This window comes from Salvelinus alpinus, chromosome 13, assembly GCF_045679555.1.
Source record: "Salvelinus alpinus chromosome 13, SLU_Salpinus.1, whole genome shotgun sequence".
Classification (NCBI taxonomy): domain Eukaryota; kingdom Metazoa; phylum Chordata; class Actinopteri; order Salmoniformes; family Salmonidae; genus Salvelinus; species Salvelinus alpinus.
In genome coordinates, this window is record NC_092098.1 from 45,393,941 (window position 1) to 45,413,888 (window position 19,948).

The 19,948-nt window shown below is 42.5% G+C and overlaps 1 protein-coding gene across 3 annotated transcripts in view; it reads right to left on the minus strand.

Moving 5' to 3' along the window:
- Positions 1–2,188: 2,188 nt before the first annotated feature.
- The window catches only part of LOC139537787 (septin-8-A), a 42,603-nt gene continuing 24,843 nt past the window's right edge, over positions 2,189–19,948 (minus strand). The window contains exons 5-11 of one of the 3 annotated variants that reach the window (XM_071339566.1): positions 18,507–18,668; positions 17,473–17,569; positions 15,208–15,376; positions 14,052–14,184; positions 10,948–11,117; positions 5,548–5,631; positions 2,189–4,309 (exon numbers count right to left, since the gene is read on the minus strand). In XM_071339566.1, coding sequence (XP_071195667.1) covers positions 4,147–4,309; positions 5,548–5,631; positions 10,948–11,117; positions 14,052–14,184; positions 15,208–15,376; positions 17,473–17,569; positions 18,507–18,668 — 978 coding nt within the window. In that variant the 3' untranslated portion in view covers positions 2,189–4,146. Of the gene's footprint in view, positions 4,310–5,547; positions 5,632–6,540; positions 8,801–10,947; positions 11,118–14,051; positions 14,185–15,207; positions 15,377–17,472; positions 17,570–18,506; positions 18,669–19,948 lie in introns of those variants that run through there. The other 2 variants (XM_071339567.1, XM_071339569.1) reach the window with 2 other exon arrangements.

Below are 19,948 nucleotides of genomic sequence, written 5' to 3' on the forward strand. Positions count from 1 at the left end.
CTTATAACCTTGTCAACATCTTGACTATATTTGCTTTTCATTTTGCAATTCATTTCATGTATGTTTTCATGGAAAACAAGGACATTTCTAAGTGACCCCAAACGTTTGAGCAGAAGTGTATATATTGTCTTATCAAATTCAAGGCTGACCTCAACTACCGCAACTTATCAGTGTCAGTGGGTGTTTTGTGAGGATATCCAGAGATGAGCGTGGGAAGAAGACCTATTCACCAAAAGTACTGACTGTCATGTAAAGCCATGTTATCGGTGGGAAATATGCATTGTCAGCATTTCTGCAAAAGTGGTATTAGGCCTACTTGTTTTGTGGTATCACTGATCTATGCCATGTCTGTAGATGGTCAAATTATTTCCATCCTATGCCGTAGCCGAACACTCAACATGTATATGCTTGCATCTAAGCCTAAGCAGTTGTTTGCTGCAGTTGTTTTGTGTTGTATTTCTGTGAATCTAAATAATACAAAATGGTTGTAATTTCAGAATAGTGGTTGAGGGAGAACAACCAAAGCAGGTAAGCATAGCCTACTGCCCACTGTAGGCCCCTTTATAATGTAATGTCCCCATTTTCTGTACTCTCAAGAGTTCTGAAGGAAAACAACCTGATTTAGGTTTCATTGTTTGAAAACAATGTTCAGAATAATAACTTGATTTCCTGTGTAACAGTATAACTTTAGACCGTCCCCTCGCCCATACCCGGGCGCGAACCAGGGACCTTCTGCACACATCAACAACGGTCGCCCACGAAGCATCGTTACCCATCGCTCCACAAAGGCCGCGGCCCTTCAGAGCAAGTGACGTAACTGATTGAAAACTAGCGCGACTAGCGCTAACTAGCTAGCCATTTCACATCCGTTACACCTGCACATACAAAAAGTAGTTCAAATAATATTATATTTGATACTTTTATTACAGTACATTTTGTAGGTCCATTTTCGGTGGAGGCTCGACCGTTTTATATAACGGATCTCGTATCTTTGACCCCGACAAGACGAAAAGGTAGGCAGAGTCAGGGGCTGGATTTAGGTTCTCTCTTATTGTGGTGGCTTTATGTATTTTTCCCGTGTTTATGCCGGTTTTTTGTGTTTAATTGTCCGTATAAGACTGCATGGAATTAAGTATGAGCTATCCTGAAATATTTTATTGACAACATTCCATCTTGTTTGATTTAATAATTGTGCTATGGTAAACATGGAAGATTAAAACCTGAACATAAATACGCCTGTTGTCAAATAATAACATGCCTGCATTTTGAAAGGAAGAGGTAGGAAGACTGATTGATTGAAGAAATAGGTAGAAAGAGCTCAGCATGCAATAATTGGCTGTAGCTGCGACCAGCTGCTCACTATCCCACATATTGTGTGTTCTGTTTTGTGCATAACAAGCCAAAGTAGCTTTGCGCAGAACTTAAGAGTAAATTACTTTAAAATTGTAAAAATGTGCAATGTTTTTGTACACCGCGCGCAAAAAAAGCAGAAAATGGCGTGCATTGTTTACAAAAATATAACGCGTATTTCTTGATTTCCTGTATTCAATCCATCAATGGAGCGCTTTATGAGCTTGTAGCTACACTGTTGACAAAACACTTCGGCCCTTATCCACAATCCATTCAGTGGGTATATTCTGTTCAGAAATCAGGTGTTTAGAATTGTGTATTCACTCTATCCAAACTTGAAATCTCCAGCGTGGGACAAGTGACAAGATGAACCTTTTGCGAGGAAGAAAACAAATACTAGTAGTATTTTTGATTGGACACTGTAACCTAATAAATTTCATACAGGGTTTTGTTACAAAGTATCTATGACGTGGATTTTCAATGTAGCCTATGATTTTTTGAAATCTTCAATAGTGTTTAGCTACTCTGTGACGCATATCATAATCTCATTGTAAATGTCATGGCCTGTAACACTAAACTGTGTCCCTCAGGTGGTGGAGAAGCCTGGCCAGCACCAAGGTCACGGTGAAGAACCCAGGAGCTTCAGAGAAGCAACGTTTTGATGGCTTTATTGGAGGGTGCACTGGTCAGGGTGAGGGGCCGCTGTAAAGTGCCAGTCTTTAAGATTAGAATCTACAAGGAGGATGAGGTGGGATTTTTTAAATCTCTTGTAAATTTAACATAGTGAACACAGAACACGTGTATTCTTTCTTATAATCGATCAAAAAACAACACAATGTTTGTTTAATACAATACATTTATTGGCTTCCTTGTTGCTGTCTGTTGAAGCAGGTGATTGGGTCAGTCAAGGACCTTGTTGTGCAGAGCGGATGCAACTTTTCAATAGCTGAGATTCTTTGCATGGAGAGTTTTATACTAGATGAGCTGAACTGGGACCTGTACGCCACGACACCAATCGACTTCCTTTGCATGGTAAGTAGCCGTTAAAACGTCCTCGCTGCTTTGACGGGCTCACACAGCAGTAGAAAAGCACAAGGGACACACACACTTCATCTCGTCAAAGATGTCCATTGTTAACTTCTCCCCCCCTTGGAGTATTGGTCCTATAAATTGTGCATTGATTTGACTTGTGCCCCCCTGTGATATGTCTCTGTCCACACTTGACACCATTGGAAAGCTGTCATCTAAAACATGGGGATTAAGTGCTCTGTAGATCATAGATCAGGCCAAGGCACTTATCTGACTGTAAAGTAGAACCCTGGTTGCTAACAAAGGGAGAGCCATTTGATATAGAATTTGTCTAACCCACTCCCAAGTACAATCTTAACAAAACGCATAACCTAGATCAGTGGTATTCAAACTTTTTCAGTGGGAACCCCATTTTTTTTTTCAGCCAGAATTTCTAGGGACCCCATTTTTTTTCTCTAAGAATGACTTGCAAACCCACCCCATATCTAATGACGCGACCTTAAAATCGGTATATTCCAATTTTTACATCAACCAATAACCTTTAATTCATTACATTTTCATCTCTTATCAAAATGAAAAGAAATCTATGAATATATTTACTAAATAAAATAGCATTTGTCTAATTATCTTTCTCTAAAACATTTGTATATTGTCCCATACAATAATCTGTACTCTTCGTTTTTTGATCAAAAAAATATATATATCATAATTTTGGCAACCCCACTGCAGTTCCCCCTGGGGTCACGACCCAGACTTCAAATAACACTGGCCTAGATGAACTGGAATATTACCATGCCTTCAGGTATGCACATTTAGTGTAGTTAAATTCCATGCTGCATATTTTCAGATTTGGCACACTGGAGTTTGACTTCTTGGAAAGATCCATACTTTATACTACAAACTGGAAGTCAAATAAGCGTTAAATACTAATTGCACTACCAGACATATTTCATCCTTTAGTAATAGTTATATCCATCTTAAATCTTTCTTTGTTTTAATGTAAGACGTCTCTGCAATGTTATCTTCACAAACCACAACCATTGGCAAAAACACTCTGGAGAATAATTCTGTCTGTGTGAATTAGTGTTTAGTGTTGTTTCAAACCAGGGCCAAAGGAAAAATGTACTCAAATCATAACAACATAACATTGCGCTGAATACTAAAATATTTCAGAGGTTGATGAACACCAGTTGTGTGTAGATTATAGTGTAATCCATAAGAACTATCCCATATTGTCCTAGCTCACAATAGGTCATATTATTACAAAATACAAAAAGTATTGTAGAATTTAAAAAAGAAACATGATACATAAAAAGAATTCTAGTAAAATACAAATAAATGTCCTCTTAATACTTTTCAAATAAATACTTTCCAACAATAAGTATTTCACAATTACATTCCCCTGAAAATGTACCTTAAATTGAACTTAAATAAAGTGTATGCAACCAATAAAATTTGATTTGGTGTAGTCATGTCTCCATTGTCTTTCAAACCACAATGGGTACTATCTATGTTGATGTTGGCACATACTTTCCACCGTAACACATTGGGGGGGGGGGTTACTAAGATTGCAATGTAATATGGGAATGGCTGGTAAAGGGAAGAAGTGGAAAATTGTCCATGATCGATATGAATTGGTGATGATTGAAAATAATTCAACGGTGGGTGGATATGTAATAATTTTGGTCTCCATTTTTCTGTATGATTGCAGTTCCATGCCCTGTTGATCTCTAGTCATCCCCACCTTCCCACCATGGGTGCTGAGACTCAGAAGAGGCCTTGCTTCCAGGTGGCATTGTGGACCAGGCAGGTGCAGCACTGTATGGCCTGCCACCAGCTGTTGCATTTCAAAGGCTCCACACTGGCCTTGGCCATCATTACCTTGGAGTTGGAGAGACTCACCCCAGACTGGTTCTCCGTCTTCACCGATCTGCTGACGAAAACACAGGTAAGACACGCAACGCCGCTATCGCCACCCCACACACTGTTCAAAACGCTTGAGACTGTTTGGTGTTGTGCTTTAGTGTTTGCTGTGTAATTATTTGACCAAGTTGGTGCTCATGTAAGTAAATATTAGGAAAGTATGTTAGAGGTAAAGTATTTATACAGTACCAGTACCAGTTTGTCCAAACCTACTCATTCCAGTGTTTTTCTTTATTTTTACTATTTTCTACATTGTAGAATAATAGTGAAGACATCAATACTATGAAATAACACAGTAACCAAGAAAGTGTTAAACAAATCAAAATATATTTGAGATTCTTCAAAGTAGCCACCCTTTGCCTTGATGACAGCTTTGCACACTCTTGGCATTCTCTCAAGCAGCTTCATGAGGTAGTCACCGGGAAGGCATTTCAGTTAATAGGTGTTCCTTATTAAAAGTTAATATCTGGAATTTATTTCCTTAATGCGTTTCAGCCAATCAGTTGTTGTGACAAGGTAGGGGTGGTATACAGAAGATAGCCATATTTGGTAAAAGACCAACTCCATATTATGTCAAGAACAGCTCAAATAAGCAAAGAGAAATGACAGTCCATTACTTTAAGACATGAAGGTCAGTCAATCTGGAAAATGTCAAGAACTTTGAAAGTTTCTTCAAGTACAGTCGCAAAAACCATCAAGCGCTGTGATGAAACTGGCTCTCATGAGGACCGCCACAGGAAATGAAGACCCAGAGTTACCTCTGCTGCAGAGGATCAGTTCATTAGAGTTACCAGCCTCAGATTGCAGCCCAAATAAATGCTTGTTTCTTTTGTTTAACACTTTCTTGGTTACTACATTATTCCATATGTGTTGTTTTGATGTCTTCACTATTATTCTACAATGTAGAAAATAGTAAAAATAAAGAAAAGCCCTTGAATGAGTAGCTGTGTCCAAACTTTTGACTGGTACTGTGTGTATATATATATTCAGTTCACAATAACACCTTTGTTCTCACTTTATCAATAAGACAGGTCTGTCTATGTTCCTGGTTGGTTCATAACATACTGTATGTCTATCAATTTATTTTATTATTTTTTACAGTTGAGTTTAAAACATGGAACCCACACAATTGACTACATCTGTCATAATGTGTTTTCATTTGACAAAATCACTTGTGATGTTTGTTTTTCTGCGCCAGATTCAGAGCATCCACTGCAAGGAGATGGTTGACAAATAATACAGTACCTCACCAGCCTGGAGTTCTCCCTGCCAGCCAAAGCAGTGTACATATTTGAATATGACCAAGCAGCACCAGGATGATGAGGGGGCCTGCAGGGAGACTGGGATGTTTTAGGTGCCTATACAATGAAGTGTTGGCTCTGGAGGTCAGCGGGGACAAAAAGACTGAAGTCCCCCCCCCCCCCCCAATGTTCCCCCTCCCAATCCAGTAAATAAATGTTCCCCCTCCCAATCCAGTAAATAAATGTTCCCCCTCCCAATCCAGTAAATAAATGTTCCCCCTCCCAATCCAGTAAATAAATGTTCCCCCTCCCAATCCAGTAAATAAATGTTCCCCCTCCCAATCCAGTAAATAAATGTTCCCCCTCCCAATCCAGTAAATAAATGTCCCCCCTCCCAATCCAGTAAATAAATGTTCCCCCTCCCAATCCAGTAAATAAATGTTCCCCCTCCCAATCCAATTAGACATGTACAAAGCACAGCTTTCATCCCATCATAATGCAACTTGTGATTTGAAAAGGCAGCAGCTTAAAGCAAATTACATGGAGTTATGCCAACAAAAGCCTTCGGATGAAATTGACATTTGCTCATAAAGGCCTAACAAATTATATTTTTTCAAATGAAGTGGTTAAAAGAAAGTATGACAGGGTCATCAGGTAGCTGTAACTGTCTGGATGGCACAGCACGAACCTCACCCAGCAGCTGAAGGCTAACCCACTGCAGAGGTCAGCATGTGGTGGGGTAGAGCACAGAGTAACATCCTCTTTCAACCATTGGTCAGGGCCCATTTCCCGAAAGGTCAAGGTTAAAACCAGAGGGCTAATCCTTACTACATGGATACCATGAGCTCTCCATTTCTATTGGCCTAAACTTACCTAATGAACAACTTCTCAAAGGGGGTATTGAGCAGGTGTGCAAAAACATCAACAGCTGGCGTCTCTCTCGAACTACACACTAGTTCTCTTAACAATCAAATAAATCATGGGATAGGGACTCATCCAAGGCGAGGGCTTGCATTTATTTCCAATAAAAACTGAGTACATCTTTCTTCTAGTCTTTCGATGTAAACATTTCTACTGTAAGTCGTGGCCTCTATTAGACGCTGCATTGCATATGGGTAGTGTAAACTGACTACTCACGTCAATGGCTTATGGTACATCACAAACATACAGCATTATGTGCTTTATCATATACATTTTAATAAAGCCAAGTAAGCTCAAAATATTCACATACATGTTTCTGGATGAATATAAAACAGCACCAGTATTTATTGTATATTTTATAGGACTAGTTTACTCGATGGTACCTACATTTACGTGTTTGCAAAAATATAAATATACAGGTATTGTACTTATATCAGTTTTGTTATTACTATTCATGACTAAGGTCTGGCCTAGTTTGGCGCAGAATTCAGACCCCACTCTATAAGGTGTATGGCCACTGTCTAACGTCAGATAGCGGAACACTGGTGTACGGCCACTGTCTAACGTCAGATAGCGGAACACTGGTGTACGGCCACTGTCTAACGTCAGATAGCAGAACACTGGTGTACGGCCACTGTCTAACGTCAGATAGCGGAACACTGGTGTACGGCCACTGTCTAACGTCAGATAGCGTAACACTGGTGTACGGCCACTGTCTAACGTCAGATAGCGTAACACTGGTGTACGGCCACTGTCTAACGTCAGATAGCGGAACACTGGTGTACGGCCACTGTCTAACGTCAGATAGCGGAACACTGGTGTACGGCCACTGTCTAACGTCAGATAGCGTAACACTGGTGTACGGCCACTGTCTAACGTCAGATAGCGTAACACTGGTGTACGGCCACTGTCTAACGTCAGATAGCGGAACACTGGTGTACGGCCACTGTCTAACGTCAGATAGCGGAACACTGGTGTACGGCCACTGTCTAACGTCAGATAGCGGAACACTGGTGTACGGCCACTGTCTAACGTCAGATAGCGTAACACTGGTGTACGGCCACTGTCTAACGTCAGATAGCGTAACACTGGTGTACGGCCACTGTCTAACGTCAGATAGCGGAACACTGGTGTACGGCCACTGTCTAACGTCAGATAGCGGAACACTGGTGTACGGCCACTGTCTAACGTCAGATAGCGGAACACTGGTGTACGGCCACTGTCTAACGTCAGATAGCGGAACACTGGTGTACGGCCACTGTCTAACGTCAGATAGCAGAACACTGGTGTACGGCCACTGTCTAACGTCAGATAGCGTAACACTGGTGTACGGCCACTGTCTAACGTCAGATAGCGGAACACTGGTGTACGGCCACTGTCTAACGTCAGATAGCGGAACACTGGTGTACGGCCACTGTCTAACGTCAGATAGCGGAACACTGGTGTACGGCCACTGTCTAACGTCAGATAGCAGAACACTGGTGTACGGCCACTGTCTAACGTCAGATAGCGTAACACTGGTGTACGGCCACTGTCTAACGTCAGATAGCAGAACACTGGTGTACGGCCACTGTCTAACGTCAGATAGCGGAACACTGGTGTACGGCCACTGTCTAACGTCAGATAGCGGAACACTGGTGTACGGCCACTGTCTAACGTCAGATAGCGGAACACTGGTGTACGGCCACTGTCTAACGTCAGATAGCGGAACACTGGTGTACGGCCACTGTCTAACGTCAGATAGCGGAACACTGGTGTACGGCCACTGTCTAACGTCAGATAGCGGAACACTGGTGTACGGCCACTGTCTAACGTCAGATAGCGGAACACTGGTGTACGGCCACTGTCTAACGTCAGATAGCGTAACACTGGTGTATGGCCACTGTCTAACGTCAGATAGCGGAACACTGGTGTACGGCCACTGTCTAACGTCAGATAGCAGAACACTGGTGTATGGCCACTGTCTAACGTCAGATAGCGGAACACTGGTGTACGGCCACTGTCTAACGTCAGATAGCGTAACACTGGTGTACGGCCACTGTCTAACGTCAGATAGCGGAACACTGGTGTATGGCCACTGTCTAACGTCAGATAGCGTAAAAAAACAAACAAAATGTATAAAAAAAAGACAAAATCATAACATGAATGATCCTAGAAGGGAATGGCCACTCAGCGAGTCAGCTCTCTCTCGCTCAATCTCTTCATATCCTGTCCCATCAGCATCTTTGGTCCATGTGCACAATGTCATGAAGGAATGTATAAAAACAAAACAAAAATGTTGACGTCGCTATGATGATGGAAGACAAATCCATGGTTGGCTTGGGCCCATATATTAACTGAAAGAAAATGACAAAGGAAATGACAAACAATGACAAAATAAAGTGAACGAAAACACTGCAGTGAAAATGCATACCACATTCACATTCTTTCAGAAAAATGTCTGACTTCATGAAGGTAAAGTATAATGAAAGAATAGAGAAAATAAGTGGATTGTCCCTCAGAGGATCATAACTTCAAGACAGCAGAATAAATGAAAGAGTGGCAATTCTCAGAGCTGTCAAGGGAGAGAGCCCTTCAAACCCATTGTGAAGAAAAACACTTTTTATAGCACTGTAAATGTAAAGTTCTAACATGAAAATGGGGTTTCTCAACTAAACATTCCTTTGGTCTACAATAATGTAGTTAAAAAAATCCAAGCACTACCTCTGGAACTAGAGAATCTGTCAGACTCACCCCAATGCACATACACTACATACACACATACACTAACTGCCAATGCACATACACTACATGGCCCAAAGTATGCAGACACCTGCTCGTCGAACATCTCATTCCAAAATCTTGGGCATTAATATGGAGTTGGTCTGCCATTTGCTGCTATCACAGCCTCCACTGTTCTGGGAAGGTTTTCACCTAGATGTGGGAATATGCTTCCATTCAGCCACAAGAGCATTAGTGAGGTCGGGCACTGATGTTGGGCGATTAGTCCTGGCTCACAGTCGACGTTCCAATTCATCCCAAAGGTGTTCGATGGGGTTGAGGTCAGGATTCTGTGCAGGCCAGCCAAGTTCTTCTACACCAATCTCGACAAACCACTTCTGTATGGACCTCGCTTTGTGCACTGGGGCATTGTGATGCTGAAACAGGAAAAGGCCTTCCCCAAACAGAATCATCTAGAATGTCATTGTATGCTGAAGCGTAAAGATTTCCCTTTACTGGAACTAAGGGGGCCTAGTCCGAACCATGACCAATAGCCCCAGACCATTATTCCCCCTCCACCAAACGGTACAGTTGGCACTATGCATTGGGGCAGGTAGCGTGATTCATCACTCCAGAGAACACGTTTCCACTGCTCTAGAGTCCAATTGCGGTGAGCTTTACGCCACTCCAGCCAACGCTTGACATTGCGCATTGTGAACTTAGGCTTGTGTGCGGCTGCTCACAAAGCTCCCAACAAACATTTCTTGTGCTGATGTTGCTTCCAGCGGCAGTTTGGAACTCGGTAGTCAGTGTTGCAACCGAGAACAGCGGTCCTGTTGTGTGGCCTACCACTTCACGGCTGAGCCGCTGTTCCTCCTAGAAGTTTCCACTTCACAATAACAGCCCTTACAAATGACCGGTGCATCTCGAGCAGGCCAGAAATGTGACAAACTGACTTGTTGGAAAGGTGGCATCTTATGACAGTGCCAAGTTGAAAGTCACTGAGCTCTTCAGTACGGGCCATTCTACTGCCAATGTTTAGCTATGGAGATTGCATGGCTTTGTGCTAGATTTTATACACCTGTCAGCAACTGGTGTGGCTGACATAGCCACACCAGTAGACAGTGGCCGTTCCACATACTTGTAAATATAGTGTACATAAAACACTCAGTGGCCCGTTTATTAGGTACACCACATTGTATTATCCACTACTAGATGTTGCCTGTTGAAGCTAAAACATTTCTGTGACTGCCTCACAAAGAACCTGCCTCTCCAGCCAGGAGCTGCAAAGTCCATTAATCCATTAATTTGAAAGGAAGTCCACATACTTGTAAATATAGTGTACATAAAACACTCAGTGGCCCGTTTATTAGGTACACCACATTGTATTATCCACTACTAGATGTTGCCTGTTGAAGCTAAAACATTTCTGTGACTGCCTCACAGAAAACCTGCCTCTCCAGCCAGGAGCTGCAAAGTCGAGGTATTTTCCACATCTGCTCATATTCACATAACTCTAATTTCAGTATACAACAAACACTGCATCCTGGTATGGAACTCAGGGGGAGCAGAGAAGAATACTACATATGATCCGGACATGGACTCAGCCAGCTCTTTACAGCTTCTGCTTCTCACATAGTTTAAGTCAATCCACTACTCCCTGCGATCTCAATTCACGCCTCTTGGGGAAAAAGGAAGTGAAAGCTAAACTAACGTAAGAGAGGTTGAGGTTTGGGAGGAATAGAGGGAGGGAGATGAAAAGAGATGAATGGAAAGCACTTACTTTTTTTTGTCCTTGTCCTTCTTAAGTGGCTGGGCTAAGGACAATGTCTCAGCTGCCACCTTCCTGCGGTTGAAGGCGTTCATTTCATCCTCCAGGTCTCGCCTCTTCTCCTCCACCTTCCTCTTCTCCTCCTGGTGCATGTGCTTCAGCTGCTCAAACTTGTTGTGTAACTGATAGCGGCAGAAAGAGATGCTATCAGGCCAAGAGCTAAAACCTGATCCACAATCCAATCACATATTGAAAGTTCTGCACAGGTATGAACATGCACTGTTACATTTGACTGTATGTACAGTGCCTTCAGAAAGTATTCACACTCCTTGACTTTTTCCACATTTTCCTGTGTTAAAGTGTGATTAAAATGGATTTAATTGACTTTTTTTAATCAACGATCTACACAAAATACTCTAATGTCAAAGTGGCAGAAAATGTTTCACTATTTTTTATTAACAGAAAATAAAACTCATATCTTGATTAGATAAATGTTCAACCTCCTGAGTCAAGACATGTTAGAATCACATTTGGCTGCAATTACAGCTGTACGTCTTTAAGAGCTTTGCACCACTGGATTGTACAATATTTGCCCATTATTCTTTAAAAAATTATTCATGCTCTGTCAAGTTGGTTGTTGATCATTGCTAGAAAACCATTTTCAAGTCTTGCCATAGATTTTCAAGACGATTTAAGTCAAAACTAACTAGGCCACTCAGGAACATTCAATGTCATCTTGGTAAGCAACTCTACTGTATATTTGGCCTTGTGTTTTAGGTTATTGTCCTGCTGAAATGTGAATTTGTCTCCCAGTGTCTGTTGGAAAGCAGACTGAACCAGGTTTTCCTCTAGGATTTTGCCTGTGATTAGCCCTTTTCCGTTTATTTTAATCCTTAAAAAAAACTCCCTTGTCCTTTTTTTCTTTTTAACCTTTATTTAACTAGGAAATTCAGTCAAGAACAGATTCTTATTTACAATGATGGCCTACCCCGGCCAAACCCTAACCTGGACAACACTGGGCCAATTGTCCACCGCATCATGGGACTCCCAATCACAGCCGGTTCTGGAATAAAACCAGGAATCACTGAGATGCAGTGCCTTAGACCGCTGCACCACTCAGGACCCCCCAAAAAACATAACGCTTTTTATTCAGGACAAAAAGTTCATTTATTTTGCCACATTTTTTGCAGTATTACTTTAGTACTTTAGTGCAGTATTACTTTAGAAAGACCCCAGCTGGGCCCCGAAGTGAGAGGGCCAGGAGGTATGCGGTCAACAATGCTTGACTCAGGGAGGAAGACGCCCAAGGCATGCATAGTCCCATGGGATGTTGGCTATCAACAACAAGGCAACTCCTTTGACTAATTGGGAATGGGACGCAAGCGTAGGATTGATCACCCTGTCGCTGGCCGCCTTTGGGGAGGGTGTATAGTGTGAAAGGCCGAAACACCCTAGGAACCAAAGGTACACTACTGACGATGCGCTCCCCAAATTTCACCAGTCTCACTGTTCATGAACTCTTGGAAGTGCTTGCACAAAGGATAGTAACATCTCATCCTGTGTTCTTGGAATCAGTGCCTTATTGCAAACAGGATGCATGTTTTGGAATATGTGTGTTCTGTACAGGCTTCCTTCAATGCTGTTGATCCATCCTCAGTTCTCTCCTATCACAGCCATTAAACTCTAACTGTTTTAAAGTCACCATTGGTGAAATCCCTGAGCGGTTTCCTTCCACTCTGGAAACTGAGTTAGGAAGGATGCCTGTATCTTTGTAGTGACCGGGTGTATTTATACACCATCCAAAGTGTAATTGACAACTTTACCATGCACAGAAGGATAGTCAATGTCTGTTATTTTATTTTTGACCCTTCTACCAATTGGTGACCTTCATTGCGAACCACTCACTGCGTGAACTTACCTTACATATGTGTGGGGTACAGAGATGAGGTAGTCATTCAAAATTAATTTTTTTATTATTATATATATTTTTAAAATGTACTCTTTATTTAACTAGGAAAGTCAGTTTTAAGAACACATTTCGATTTACAATGACAGCCCTCCCCTCGTTCAGGGGCAGAGCGACAGAATTTTACCTTGTCATCTCGGGGATTTGATCCAGCAACCTTTCGGTTACTGGCCCAACGCTCTAACCACTAGGCTACCTGCCGCCGCTAATAGTGAGTCCATGCAACTTATGTGACTTGTTAAGCACATTTTTACTCCTGAACTTATTTAGGCCTTGCCAAAACAAAAGGGTTGAATACTTATTGACCCAAGACATTTCAGCTTTTCATTTTTTATTAATTTATAAACATTTCTAAAAACACAATTCCACTTTGACGTTATAGGGTATTGTGTGTAGATCAGTGACACCAAATCTCAATTTAATGAACTTCAAATTCAGGCTGAAACACAACAAAATGTGGAAAAAGTCAAGAGGTGTAAATACTTTCTGAAGGCAGTGTATGTTTCAATGTCAAGCTCACCTTATCTACATGTAACTGACAAAATAAAGGAAACACCAACATAAAGCGTCTTAAGAGGGCATTGGGCCACCACAAGTCAGAACAGCTTCAATGTATCTTACCATACATTCTACAAGTGTCTGGAACTCTATTGGAGGGATTCTTTACACAATAAATTTCATAATTTTGTGTTTTTGTTGATGGTGGTCTCAGCTGCCGCTGTCTCAGGCGCCCCTCCAGTATCTCCCATAAGTGTTCAATTGGTTTGAGATCTGGTGACTGAGATGTCCATGGCATATGGTTTACATCGTTTTCATGCTCATCAAACCATTCAGTGACCACTTGTGCCCTGTGGATGAGGGCATAGCCATGATGGCCAAAATAATGGCCTGCCCAGCATTTTTATACATGACCCTAAGCATGATGGTATGTTAATTACTTAACTCAGGAACCGCACCTGCTTTCAATATACTTTGTATCCCTCATTTACTGCCAAAATAATGTTCCCATTATTTTGGCAGTTACCTGTATGCACACCACTGACATATTTACAGTATATGGAACTGAATCCTCAATAAGGCAGCAAACCCATTTACTGAAATACTTCACCCCCCACAATCCCCCATTCCCAGCCAGCAGCCACACCCTCACCTCTCTCTCCTTCTCTTTCAGCTCTGCCTCAGTCTCCTTCACTTTGTTGACAAACATCTGTCGCATCTCCTCCTCTTTCTTCTGCAGGTCTCCCATGAACTCTTTCCTCTTGGCCTCATAGGTCTCCTGGAGACTGTGGACAAGGCAGAGAGAGAAAGAGAAATGGATTACTACATCTGAGCCTAACTACAGTACACCTCTGACTAACACAGGGTTTAAATCACTCACAGAAAGAGCATCTTTACATGCTGAACTGAGATTAATTGGTCCGCTTCCCCAGTAACATATGACTAGCTTAATTGTTAATTTCACAGACAAACTGAAATTGTCCACCCACACAAACAGTGTGGTGGAGAAAGCGCAACAGCGCCTCTTCAACCTCAGGAGGCTGAAGAAATTTGGCTTGTCACCCAAAACCCTGACAAACTTTTACAGATGCACAATCGAGAACAACCTGTCGGCTGTATCACCGCCTGGTACGGCAACTGCACCGCCCTCAACCACAAGGCTCTCCAGAGGGTGGTGAGGTCTACACAATGCATCACCGGGGGCAAACTACCTGCCCTCCATGACACCTACAGCACCTGATGCCACAGGAAGGCCAAAAAGATCATCGACAACAACCACCTGAGCCACTGCCTGTTCACACTGTTACCATCCAGAAGGCAAGGTCAGTACAGGTGCATCAAAGCTGGGACAGAGATAGAAGCTGTTTTTCAATTTCAAGGCCATCAGACTGCTAAACATTAATCACTATCACAGAGAGGCTGCTGCCTACATTGAGACCCAATCACTGGACACTTTAATAAATGGATCACTAGTCACTTTAAACAATGCCACTTTAATAATGTTTACATATCTTACATTACTCATATCACATGTATATACTGTATTTTATAGCATCTATTGCACCTTGCCTATGCCGTTCAGACATCGCTCATCCATATACTTATATGTACATATTCTCATTCACCCCTTTAGATTTGTGTGTATTAGGTAGTTGTTGGTGAATTGTTAGATATTACTGCACTGTCGGAACTAGAAGCACACGCATTTCGCTACACTCGCATTAACATCTGCTAACCATGTGTATGTGACCAATAACATTTGATTTGATTTTTGTTTTTGTGTTCTGTTCTCAGCCTTGCTGCCTCACCTGAATGGCTGACAGTCAGGGTCTGTATCTGTGAATCCCATCTCCTCCAGTTTGCAGCGGCGGTAGAGCTCGTAGTGTCTGGCGTGAGTCTGCTCTCTCAGATCTTCCATGTTCACCCTGATCAGCATCTCACGCAGCTTCACAAAGTCACAGTGGCTCTCGTTCTCCACTGAACGGGACAGCACAGAGACAATACAATGTCAATGAGCCTATTTTACTAATATCTTTCGGGGGACGCATGGCTCTTGACCTTCACCTCTCCCGAATCTGTACGGGAGTTGCAGCGATAAGACAAGACTAACTACCAATTGGATACAACGAAATTGGGGAGAAAAAAGGGAGACAAATATGTATTTGTTTTTATTAATGTCTCGCGGGCCGGATTGAAGTGCCCGGCGGGCCGTAATCCCCCCCCCCCCTTTGGCTAGAGGGTAGTGTACATTAATTATTACACTTCTGGACGTTTATGTTCCACTAACTCTGAGAAAAAGCTCTCTCATGCATCTCATCGTGTGGACTGGAACAGGAAGCATTTCCTGCTTCCTGACTGACATGAGTGGGGAAGAATTTGCCCTGGAGAAGACCAGAGGGAGCACATGGGCTACAGTGGTATACTGTAGGATATAGTGGAACTACATATCAACCCCAGCTGTGAGCGCTGTGCTGAATGTAAGGATGCTGTTAAACATAGTGCCAATTAGAGAGGCATTTCGCACGGAACATGTTTACATTCCACATGATAGCCACTACACCGTGAGGGAGAAATGACACACAAACAAATGACCTCCACTTTGAAGAATTTGAGGAGGAAAAATGGTTGATGACATCTGGTAAACTCTCCCCGCTGAGATCTGAGGTGATGACCCCTGCCCAAAGCCCCCAGAAACCCTTAGCCGCCAGGGCAGGGGATTCACACATTACACACACTGTACAGAAATAGCTGGGAGGGAAGAAATACCAGCGGTCTGCTATCTGTCATAGTCGTCTGGGCGTCACAAAAAACAGCAGTGAGATTAGTAAAAGCCCTCAAAAGTCATTTTTGTTTTTGTAAAGACTTTCTCTGTTTCTGGGTTATAATAACCCACAAATGACTTAGGAAAACTGTTTTGATTGTTTTCCTATGGGGTAGGGGGTTCGGACTAAAACTGACTTTATCTTAGCGATGCAGATTCAATCAAGTAAACACAACATAACATGATTTCGACACCCACTATCTCATATACAATTAGCATTCATGAAACATTATTTTGTTCAAATATTATTTGATAATTTAAGTTAATTGATTGCTCCTGAATTGGCCATTTGAATTTATAGGATTCAGATAATATTCAATAAATATAGTACCAACATCCAAATTGGACCAAACTTCTTCCTACCAATGAGTAAGACAGAATACATTTTTTGGGGAGGGGGGGGGGGCAAAAGCCACCCACGGACCAGACCCTCCACAACCAATCCCACACCAACAACCAGTATACAGTATCAGTTCTCCATGTTTGACAAGTATAATGAAGCTGTGGCTTGGAGTATTGCATCTACATACTATGTAATGTATTCAGAGAACTGATACTGTGTACTGGTTGTTGAGGTGGGATTGGCATGGAGTGTGGGGGGTACGTGGGTGGCTTTTGACAAAAAATGGATTCCTAATGTCTTATTCATTGGTTGTAAACAGTTGAGTCCAAATCAGATGTTGTGTACTATATTTATTGAATATTATATGGGTGCATTCAATTAGCCTAATTTCTCTGATATAAAACTACATTTCAACAAAATAATGTTTCTAGGAATGCCAATCTTACTTGTTTCTAACTACAGAAACCATTTTTGAACAATCAGTTGGTGGGCGTCATAGTTTGCTGAAATGACATGGAACGACTTATTGGAATGCTCTCCTACGAGACCGGGTTTATAAATAAAACTAGACCACTGTCCTGGGAGGATTGGGGAATGGAAACAACGGGCACAGGATAATGGAGAGACCGTTCTGAATCTGAAAACTCCCAGCTGGGTTCAAATATTCTACCAGCAGTGCCCTGTGACATAATCTAATTAGAATGTTTAGAGTCCCTGTCAACCACAGCTGAACGTCTATAAACAAAGCAACACAAAGTACTGTAGCAGTGTCCCTGTAGTAATACTACCAATAGTGCATTCATCGGCCTATGCCATTTCCCCAACACACTAGGGACTCTGTCTGAGCAGCAGTTCTCTCCTGAAACGGAAAGAGGAGCCAAGAGGTACAGAAAGAGGAGAGATACTCACCTTGTACTACTCCCCAGGGGTACTGCCTGGCCCTCACCGTTTTGTTTCCCACTTTAACCTCCTCGACGCTCCCCACCACAGCGAAGGGGAGGTGAGCCTGAAAGAGTTCAAAAGGTCAACAGCTCTGACCAGAAGCTGCTTTCAAACAACAATCTGTCTCTCACACAGGTTACACTCCTTCCTTACAGCTTAGTCAACATATTAGGCAGGTCTAACTGCTTAGACAGATGGCCATGTTTGAATTTTTTTTACCCCTTTTTCTCCCCAATTTTGTAGTATCAAATTGGTAATTACAGTCCTGTCCCATCTGTGGACTCGGGAGAGGCGACGGTCGAGAGCCGTGCATCCTTCGAAACACAACCCAGCCAAGCCGCACTGCTTCTTGACACAACGCCCGCTTAACCCGGAAGCCAGCTGCACCAATGTGTCGGTGGAAGCACCGTACACCTGGCGAACGTGTCAGCGTGCATTGTGCACCACAGGAGTCGCTAGTGTGCGATGGGACAGGAACATCCCTGCCGGCCAAACCCTCCCCTAACCAGGACGATGCTGGACCAAATTGTGCACCGAACCAGGATCTCTAGTGGCACAGCTAGCACTGCGATGCAGTGCCTTAGACCACTGCGCCACTCAGGAGGCAAGATGGCCATGTCTTGTTGGCCTGATTAATAATATGGTTCTGTATTTCTCCCAGAATTACTTTGGCCAGTGAGATCCTACATCATGAGAAAAACACGTTCACCAAAGCAACCTCAAGAATGAAGTGGTAAGCCAGAACTGTCTAGAGCCCAGGTAATGAGGTCATCTAGCCTGAACACAGAGCTATAGGGTGGGTCCCGTAGACACTACACAGGCCAGACAGACCAGCCCAGTTCTCTGTCGGATCAACTGATTTGCTGCTCTACCAGTTCTCCATCAATGCAGTACACAGAGGAAGTTTCAAAGGGAGGAAACTATGTGCAGCTATTAAAACCATATATTCCTATAGTGAGGGAAAAACAGTGAGTGAGTGAGTGAGTGAGTGAGTGACTCACATTCATGGAGGAGTTGATCTCTGTGACTGCGTGGTCATCTGTGGGGAACTGATAGATCTGCACTCCGTTGCTCACCAGCTCACTCATGATTTTAATCTTGAATTTATGGAGCTCGCTCTTGGAGATTGTATCGGCTTTAGCGATGATGGGGATTATATTCACCTAAAAAGGAGAGAAAGGAGATCATTCTGGCCATTAGGATAAACTCCATCTGGTTTGCTTTTTAGGTTTTTCTACAAATTGTACATCTTTAGAAATTCTGCTATGATTTAGAAAAAGGTTTCATGGCGGTTGTATCTTAAAGTTAAAGATCAATGCATATCAGAGAATCTTAATTTGTCAGAGTATCATCAACAAATACTTGAAGTACTGAATGTCGCCATATGCAACCACGCCGGGTTGATCTCAGTCGAACCCACACAGAGCAATAAAACAAACAGCAATTAAGAAAACAAACTGAACGGGGTCCCATCTCAGCACTAAAACAGATGGTAAATAAACACATTCATGTGACAGTATTGCTTTGGCTCCTCAGAGTACTGGGACGATGTAGATAATTATCATAGATTAAAGTCACTGACGTCCTATAGCCAGGAGGTGATGAGAGACAATTTGTTAGGGTCAAAAAGGAGGCCTTATTTGATGTAACCATTCAGCAGAATTTTGCTACAAAGCAGATGTCATGGTTGTTTTGCATAGATGCCGCCGTCCTTTACACAAAGTCTATTGAGGTAAAACAGCAGAGGCTCATCTCATCCCTAAACAAGAGCACCTTACAATACTCTATTTTAGGTATAGGTCCCTCAGTGCTGTGAAACTGTCACCGTTCCGCCTCAATAGTCTTTATGGAAGTAGAAGTTAAACCCCATTGCCGGTCTGCTTTACATCATAGACATATAGGCTGATTTTCAGTCTGCCCTGTGTCCCCTGTGAAATGGCTCATTAGTGACAGCTCAGAGAGCGATGCTGCCATGCTGTTGGCTGAGGTAAGCTGCCATGCTGTTGGCTGAGGTAAGCTGCCATGCTGTTGGCTGAGGTAAGCTGCCATGCTTTTGGCTGAGGTAAGCTGCCATGCTGTTGGCTGAGGTAAGCTGCCATGCTGTTGGCTGAGGTAAGCTACCATGCTGTTGGCTGAGTTATTGGCCTAGACTTGGGCGATATCCAGATTTATACAGGGGTATTTAAAAATACAGACCGTATGATTTTCAATACTGTTTAAAAAAAACTAAATGTTATATACACAGTATACAGTGCATTGGAAAGTATTCGGACCCCCTGAACGTTTTACACATTTTGTTAGGTTACAGCCTTATTCTAAAATGGACTAAAAATATACAATCTACACACAATACCCCATAATGATAAAGCAAAAACAGGTTTAGACATTTTAGCAAACGTATTAAAAATAAAAAAATATCACATTTACATAAGTATTATGACCC